Raw genomic sequence first — 8,990 nt, 5'->3', positions numbered from 1 at the left:
TTCCGTTCTTGAAAAGTTGTTGTGAATTTGATAAATATTTGGGACAATGAAATAATATGTATTTTTAGATTCATTCGTGAACGCATATATCACAGAAAAGAAAGTCGTTCTCTGTTTAAGAACGATAATATATGCTCAAGAAATAATAATAATTTTTAAAAAAAATCAGTAGTCATGGGATAAACATCCTAATAATCAGTGCAGACGCTTTACACGTCACCAAATTCCTGTCGCAAACCGGGGTGAGTCACCATGTGGCAACGGCCATCTGGAACATTCTCGTTGGTTGATTTTTGTTGCCAGCTAGCTTCTTCATCCAATCAGGAAATGTCTAGTCACCAACACGTACTTCACGTACGTTTGGTGCAGTAGCGTATAAAGAACAAAGCAGAGCGCGCCGAATATCCGTTAGCTGAGTTCCAGAAGATAGCTACTAGGTTTGAGTTTGTGCAGTTGTAAAGGTAAGGGGATTCTTAATTTTCCAAATTTGTGCAAATTTTGGTAATACAATAAAAGGTATGTATGATTGCTTAGTTAATAATAAATCATTTAGATTGTTTACATTTAATTCTTTTCAAAAAATTAAAATAATGCATAATAGTGCTAGTTAATATGAAACTAACTAAACACAATTAGTCCGAAAATTGTAATTCAAAATCCAGAATGTATCTTTAAAACAATTGAACAATAAAAATAAATCTTGGATAATTTACGGAGGTTTGCAGTAATTACTGCATAGTCCTAGTTGTTTAGGATAGCGGAAATGCGCACTTCGTTTTGCGTCGCCATCTTGAAAAATCGTTTTGGTTTTTGGTGTTATTATAAAGTGCTGTCTTTTGCAGGGTTTTGAATATTTTCTTGTCATCTAACAAACTTTCGTTTTGGAACGCTAATTTCTATAATTTATATATTATATCGCGGTATATAATATAACCTGAACTCTTAACTTTTTAATTATTTTGTAGCTAATTTTTTCAATTTTTTTCAAATAAAACAATAATAATGATAAAAACTACAGCTTTCAAAGCGTATCTTGATCTCATGATCGGATAGTAATGCCTTGCCTGTAAGGCAGTAGTACTATACAAAAAATCTTGCTGCGACATAAGCTACCAGTTGCTTTACCTGGCTATCATACCTGTTCTATGCCCGTGTGCTATGTATACTAGATGGTTTCTTAGGCCTCGCATCTTTGAGTGAAGACTCATTGGAGGACACCATGTAATAAGCATAGTACAACGCATAAAGAACAGAGCTAAACTTGTCTACTACATGCCAAATATTGCATAGCTTTTTTTAAAAAAAAAAAAAGAATTAAAATTAAAAATGGCCTTTTCATACTAAAATCCAGCCACAACATAATTTTTTTTTTTTTTCTTTTATAGTGAAACCATGCAGATATTCGTGAAAACACTGACAGGGAAAACCATAACACTGGAGGTAGAACCCAGTGATACCATTGAAAATGTGAAAGCAAAAATTCAAGATAAGGAAGGGATCCCACCTGATCAACAGCGTCTAATTTTTGCTGGCAAGCAGTTAGAAGATGGCCGTACTCTTTCGGATTATAACATTCAGAAGGAATCAACACTGCATCTTGTTCTGAGGCTGAGAGGAGGTATGCAAATCTTCGTGAAAACTCTGACTGGAAAAACCATCACCTTGGAAGTTGAGCCTAGTGATACTATTGAAAATGTTAAAGCTAAGATTCAAGACAAAGAAGGCATTCCACCAGATCAGCAACGTTTGATCTTTGCTGGCAAGCAGTTAGAAGACGGCCGTACTCTTTCAGATTACAACATTCAGAAGGAATCCACACTTCATCTTGTTTTGAGGCTGAGAGGAGGCATGCAAATATTTGTAAAGACTCTGACTGGAAAAACAATCACCTTGGAAGTTGAGCCTAGTGATACTATTGAAAATGTTAAAGCTAAGATTCAAGACAAAGAAGGCATTCCACCAGATCAGCAACGTTTGATCTTTGCTGGCAAGCAGTTAGAAGATGGCCGTACTCTTTCAGATTACAATATCCAGAAAGAATCAACACTGCATCTTGTTTTGAGACTTAGAGGAGGTATGCAAATCTTTGTGAAGACTCTTACTGGAAAAACCATTACCTTGGAAGTGGAACCTAGTGATACCATTGAAAATGTGAAAGCAAAAATTCAGGACAAAGAAGGCATTCCACCAGATCAGCAACGTTTGATCTTTGCAGGCAAACAACTGGAAGATGGTCGTACTCTTTCTGATTACAACATTCAGAAGGAATCAACACTTCATCTTGTTTTGAGGTTGAGAGGTGGTATGCAGATTTTTGTAAAAACTCTTACTGGCAAGACCATTACATTGGAAGTTGAACCCAGCGATACCATTGAAAATGTGAAAGCCAAAATTCAAGATAAAGAAGGGATCCCCCCTGATCAGCAGCGTCTAATTTTTGCTGGCAAGCAGTTAGAAGATGGCCGTACTCTTTCAGATTACAACATTCAAAAAGAATCTACACTGCACTTAGTTTTGAGACTGAGAGGTGGCATGCAAATCTTTGTGAAAACCCTTACTGGAAAAACAATTACCCTTGAAGTTGAACCTAGTGATACCATTGAAAACGTTAAAGCAAAAATTCAAGATAAAGAAGGTATCCCTCCAGATCAGCAGCGCTTGATTTTTGCTGGCAAGCAACTAGAAGATGGTCGTACACTCTCAGATTATAATATCCAGAAAGAATCCACATTGCACCTTGTTCTGAGGTTGAGAGGTGGCATGCAGATTTTTGTCAAGACACTAACAGGTAAATATTGCTTTCAATTTTAAGTCTAGAAATGTTTAATGCCAAAATTTAATTATATTAAACATCTTAAATTTAGTGACAACTGAAGTAATCATTCTTATTTTAATTATTGAAGTTTAATTCTATTTTAATAGGGAAAACTATAACTTTGGAAGTGGAACCAAGTGATACAATTGAAAATGTAAAGGCCAAAATACAGGATAAGGAAGGAATTCCTCCTGATCAACAGCGCCTTATCTTTGCTGGTAAACAACTAGAAGATGGCCGTACCTTATCAGATTACAATATACAAAAAGAGTCGACTCTCCATCTTGTTCTCAGGTTGAGAGGTGGAATGCAGATTTTTGTGAAGACTTTAACAGGTGAATGAAATCAATATTTAGAATTTCATTTTGCTCTATAATCAACTTATACCAATAAAGTTATTAGTATTTACTAAACTTGCTATCAGGAAGTTGAATTGAAATAGCCAAAGCATTAGTGCCGTCAGCAATTAAATAAAAAATCATGTACCTAAATGTCAATCTAAATTTTTTTAATTAACCTTCAATTCTAATTTCTATAATCTATTGTGCTATTTAAATGAGTGATTAATTTAATCCTAACATTGCTGATTTAAAATGTTGACCTTTTTGATATCAATGTAGGTTCAGGGACTTATTTTATAGAAATGGCCATTAAAATTTCTTAGACAATAGCTATGTAATTTGCCTGAATAGTCTTAAAGCCTTAAACTGAATGTAATAAGATTTTTTTTAACTATTTGTATAAAAATTTGATTCATTTTATAAAACTGACTTTTTTTAAACCAAGACTAGTAAACATTTGCTTTCCAAATCCTAGGTGTGGCTGGATGTCTGTATTCCATTTTCAAGATGATGAAAGGCCTATGGCAAATGCCATACATCATTCTATTTAATAGGTTTTTTTAAGCAGAAAGGTAGTCTCCTGCTTAAAGAATCCTCCTGTGATAGAATCAAGCTGAATCTATTAACAAGAGCAATAGGGTCAGTGAGTGACTGCATTTGATCTATGAATGTCATGCAGTTGCTCATGTTCTACAGTAGTGGCAACAGATGCTATTCCTGCTGAACAGTGGCTAAAGATTTTAATCCATTCATTTTTGAAATTATGGATTCTACAACTGTGTTAAAATCATCAAATTCCTGCCATGTACCTCTCAAGGGGTGTACACAATATGATAGTACTACATGAAAAATTTACATCAATACTAACTTCCTATCTACAATTTTCCTCCAAATCAGTCCATTACTTGTCAAGACTCCAACATTATCAGATCTTATATTTCTATCGTCTAAGGTACTTTGTACCATATCAATCCACCTATATCTTGGTCTTTCCTGGCAGAGAATACTTGCTTTGCTAATCTTTCCTCACCCATTCTGTTTAAGTGACCATACCACCTGAGATTAGCTCTGCTAATGCATTCCTGGATACTGACAATGTCAAGTTCTTTCCTTAGTCTTTGGTCAAGTGTTTTTATTTCTGACCCACCTCTCATATCCACCAGTTAAAACTGGTTTGAACACTGTCTTGGAACACTAAATTAGCTGTATACAACTAATTTCTCTTATTCCATATGAATTTATTCAGTTGATTTCCTATCATACCAGCTTTGATTCTGTTGTCTATCTCCATATTTAATTTGTCATCTTCAGTAAAAATCGTGACTAAGTAACTGAAATATTTTACTTGTTCTACTGGTTCCCTGTTCACAACACAGTTGACATTTTTCAACAATTCTACCTATTGTCTTTTTAATGCTGACCTTCATACCATATCTGTTACAACAGTTATTCAATTTAGTCAGGGAATCTTGCAAACTTGTAGCAGATTTATTTAGAAATATAACATCGTCTGCATAAAGCAAAGAGCTGATTCTCCAATTCTGATGTCATGTTTAATACCACTTTCCTTCATAATGTGCATCCTTGTCTCGCTCCAGATTTAACATTAAACCATCTTCCTGTATTTCAATTCTAACTGCTGACTTACAACTCAAATAAAGACTGAGTATTGCTTGATATAATGCCCCATTGACATCATATAACTGCAGCGTATTGAATAGCTTCTCTCTTGGCACCTTGTCATGCCTTTTTCCAGATCAACAAAACTTAAATTCAGATCTTTGTTATATTCCCATGCTTTCTCAACTATTTGTCATAAAGTGAAGATCTGATCCTGACAACCTCTATCTGAATCCAGCTTGTTCACCATGCTTCCCTACCACAATTCTTTTCATCTGTTTCTCAAGTATACTTGTATAGATCTTGCTAGGAACTCAGTAGAGAAATAACTAATTCTCACATTCAGTTTTATTTCCCTTTTTTATATATGGGTACTATTAGTGTTTAAAATAACTCTTTATTATCCTAACGTTTCAATCTTCATATCAAGATCATCCGGAGCATACATAAATATACAAGAAAAGCTGCATTACATTTCAAACTAAGCTAGAGAAACAATGATTTGATCACACGGTAGTCATTGGCATTATCTCTAGTGAAAAAAAATTAAGTCAAGCTAGATGTAATTGTTTATTACAAGAATAAACATTCCTGCTTGCAGATGGTTTTCTTTCCAGTAACAGTGTCCTATTTCTATTACAATTTTTATTTTTGATTTAAGAAAAAAAATATATAAATTACAACATGAATAAACATTCTTTCTTATGGATTTTTTTTTTCTTTAACAGATGTCCTATTTTTTAGTATTAAAGTTATTTTGATCTTAGATTTTCTATAGTCCTGTTTATCGTTCTTGGAGAGGAAGGATTTGTGGGACAAATATATGCCTTCTATATGTATGGGATTTTTAGACTATTATTGTTTAGATAGATGCATCATTCAAATATGAGCAGTATTTGCAGTGCATCAACTTTTGTCTAGTTGCTTTCTGTGCAAGTGTCATGTCTGAGCAAAAATAACTTTTTTTATTACAAAACACTAACATTATATTTTCAAAGTGTTAGGACTTGATTTGCTAATCTCAAGACTGGGTTTTTATATATATATAATCTCACACCTGTGAAATGTCACTTCTAATTGTTGGAATGAGCTGATTGTCACAATCATAACATTCAAGAAGTATATCTCAACTCGGTAAGCTGACAACTCTTCAGCATGTCAGGACATGCTTACGTAAATTGTCATTTAAATTAGTCTAAAATTCTCAACTGTTTTTCTCCCACTTCTTAGCCTCATTGTTTATTGCCAGGTAAACATTACAATCAACACTATTGTCCAAGCTACAATAGTCTGACCTACCAAAGTTACCATTCAACTAAACCAGTTTGTCTGAATGTTTTAACTGCTAAGCTTCAAAAGATGTTATTCTTACTTAATGTTTTGCTAGAATTCACTTAAAATAAACATCTTAAATAGATAACTTGCATTCTGCTTAAATGTTTATTCTGTGATCAAACTTTTTTCTCAACCATATCTACTTGATATCATTAAGTGGAATCTTGTTACTAGGCTGAAATTTCCTTTTTTTTTTTCCCCTTCCCATAGGAAAAACAATAACTCTAGAAGTGGAGCCCAGTGATACAATAGAAAATGTTAAGGCAAAAATTCAAGATAAAGAAGGAATCCCTCCAGATCAGCAGAGACTAATATTTGCTGGAAAACAACTTGAAGATGGACGTACCCTTTCAGACTACAACATACAAAAAGAATCCACTCTCCACTTGGTTCTTAGACTTCGTGGTGGAGATTACTAAAGACTATACTGTACTTTTACTTTAAAACTCCAGTGTTCTTGTTTTAATTTTAAATTTCTGTAAGTGAAATAGTTCAACTAAAATTTAATAAAGTGTTTATGCATTAAACTGGTTTCATTTTTTACTTTGCTTTGCACCTTCGACATGTTGCTAGTTTTTACCTTATCACAAGTTTCATGGTTTCTTTTATACTTGTAATTTTACATTGAGTAAAAATTAGTTTCTAAAAGACTAATCACTATAGTAGTCCTGACTACTAAGTAGAACCTAACCAATAAAACTTAAATTTAAGTTAACTATCCTGAAGATCTAAAACATTAATTTTCTTATAATGCAAAGACTTAACTTAACTAGCAAGCTTTTTTTTTTTTTTGATAAATTCTAAATTACAGGAAAAGGCAGTGTTGAGTTAATAAATGCAAAAATATTGCAGATGCTGTTTTAAAACTGTTGCCAACTTAAGTTACACATGGGTTTTGTATAAATTTGGTAAAATATTTATCCAGTTAACTTGTTTGCAATTTATAGGTTTAATTTGTTTTTCTTGCCTTTTTTCAAGAAAAGGCTCAGCTGCTTATTCAAAACTAGTTCTAATTTGAAAGTTTTCAAAAGACTTGGCCAAGTCTATTTTTTCCTTGGAAAAAATTACTGCATATGCTTTTATTTGATTTTAATGGATTAAAAGTTTAGTACATGATTTAAGTCAGTTTGTCAATCTATATACTGAGTTTCTTTAGCTTCTCAGTACCTAATTAGAGGGTAAATTCAGAAAGTTCTATAATCTGCTCTTTCTAAAGCTAATAGGCTTAGGTTAGTCAATTTTTAATTCTAAAATGCTTAGTTTGTCAATTTTGTTTAAACAAGCATTTGAAACTCGTGAATTAAGCAGACGAATCTGTTTAAATGTTTTGACTTTTCCCTTTTCTCCTATAAATTACTGTTTCGTTTCTGGTCAGCCTTCAATCTTTGAATAAATAGTTTGGCTTAAATTTAGTCAGGTTATCTATTCCGTTTTTTCTGCTACCAAGAATGTACTTTCCTGTTTAAAGTTTGGTGTTATGTTGATTTTTAATGATCTGGCAAAAGAATAATCAGATTGAATGCCAAATGGATTTTTTTAAAAAAAAAACTTATTTGATCTTAATACAGTTTACATTCTTGGCCTCTTAAATATGCTAAAATTTGACTTAAGCAGTGTGTGTATATACTGGTTAATTCTCTTCATCAGTATGAGATGATATAAATTGTTTTCTACATTTGAGATTCAAAATGAAATTCTACTTATACTGCCATTTAATGATCAACCTTTTTTAGTTTCTTTTGAAAGTGATTTTTAAGATTTGTAAAATAAATATATATTCTTAAATTAGATTTCTTTATTAGCCTAGAGATCATATTTCTATCTTATATAGACTTAGGATTACAATTGATTCATTAGCCACTTTTTTTATTCTATAATATAATGTGAATGGGGGGGGGCACAGTCTGTTTATAAGATTTAATGTGAAAAGGCATGTTTTGCATTCCTTTTAGAAGAGATTTAGCAGAAACTTGCATTCTAGCTTGGAGAACACTTAACATATAATCTTTTTTTTGCTTAGCTACAGTTTGAAATTGAACCAAGAAGTTTATGATAAAGCAAGTATTACTGGAATAATACTATAAAATAACTAGAGCAAACCTATTTTTCTTTCCATAAGCAGATGTTTGTGTAAATTACAAAACATCAAATAATCTCTTCCATTGATTTAAAGTAAATTAATCAGTTTATAAGCTGAAATTGAATGCTTATAAACTGATTAATTAGGTTAGTCTGTCTTGTCTCAAGATTTCATGAGCCTTTAAAGCTTAGGTCTGGACTTCCCAACTGTCTTGGGAATAAGGTGGTTGGCCCTATGCATCCTGGTGTGTTCATAGGGCTGGTTTGCCTGTTCTGGAAGACTACTTCCCATCTCCATGTGAGACTGGCTAACTTGCATTTAGTTGAGATGAGATATAAAGGTTCCTACTGTCGTGGATGGGAATTGAACCCAGGTCTTTCTGACCAAAGGGCTTTGTTTATGTTTATACAGACCGAGGTTCTAAGTCTGTAAAATAAGGAAATTAACTTGACTGACCTTTGCCATGAAAGTTACGAAATTTTCGTACCATTTGGGTGTATGATTTCCAAACCATACACCCAATGTTAATCTGGAAAATGACTCGTTGCTTAGTAACTTCTGATCTAGCTTTTTGAAATTATTGCCTATGACTTTAATTTCCCTGCCACTGTCCTTGATATGTTTACATGTTATTGAATAAATGGGTGAAGGCTCCATTGAAAATTCATTTCCATAGTATGCAGATTTGACTCCTTTGGTTAATTAACTTGTGCATGTAGAATTTTATAATTCACTGATGTTTTAAACGGTTTTATGAGATTCAGGAAGTATCTATAGTTGGTTTAAGCCTAGATGCTAT

General features: G+C 32.9%; 1 protein-coding gene across 2 annotated transcripts; it reads left to right on the top strand.

Moving 5' to 3' along the window:
- Positions 1-305: 305 nt before the first annotated feature.
- On the top strand, positions 306-6,638 carry Ubi-p5E (Ubiquitin-5E). 2 transcript variants are annotated; one of them, XM_090402071.1, is made up of 4 exons: positions 306-461; positions 1,386-2,788; positions 2,923-3,150; positions 6,322-6,638. In XM_090402071.1, the coding sequence occupies exons 2-4, from the start codon at positions 1,393-1,395 to the stop codon at positions 6,528-6,530; spliced, it is 1,833 nt and encodes a 610-aa protein (XP_090258197.1). In that variant the 5' UTR covers positions 306-461; positions 1,386-1,392; the 3' UTR covers positions 6,531-6,638. The 2 variants fall into 2 exon arrangements, with proteins under 2 accessions (XP_090258197.1, XP_090258198.1); XM_090402072.1 differs by having other exon boundaries at positions 369-516.
- Positions 6,639-8,990: the final 2,352 nt, after the last annotated feature.

This window comes from Typopeltis vanoorti, chromosome 12 (genome assembly GCF_054136105.1).
Source record: "Typopeltis vanoorti isolate ZY-2024b chromosome 12, IOZ_Tvanoo_1.0, whole genome shotgun sequence".
In the NCBI taxonomy this organism is placed as follows: Eukaryota; Metazoa; Arthropoda; class Arachnida; order Uropygi; family Thelyphonidae; genus Typopeltis; species Typopeltis vanoorti.
The sequence above is the reverse complement of the archived record's forward strand: the minus strand, read 5'-3'. Positions and strand labels throughout refer to the sequence as shown.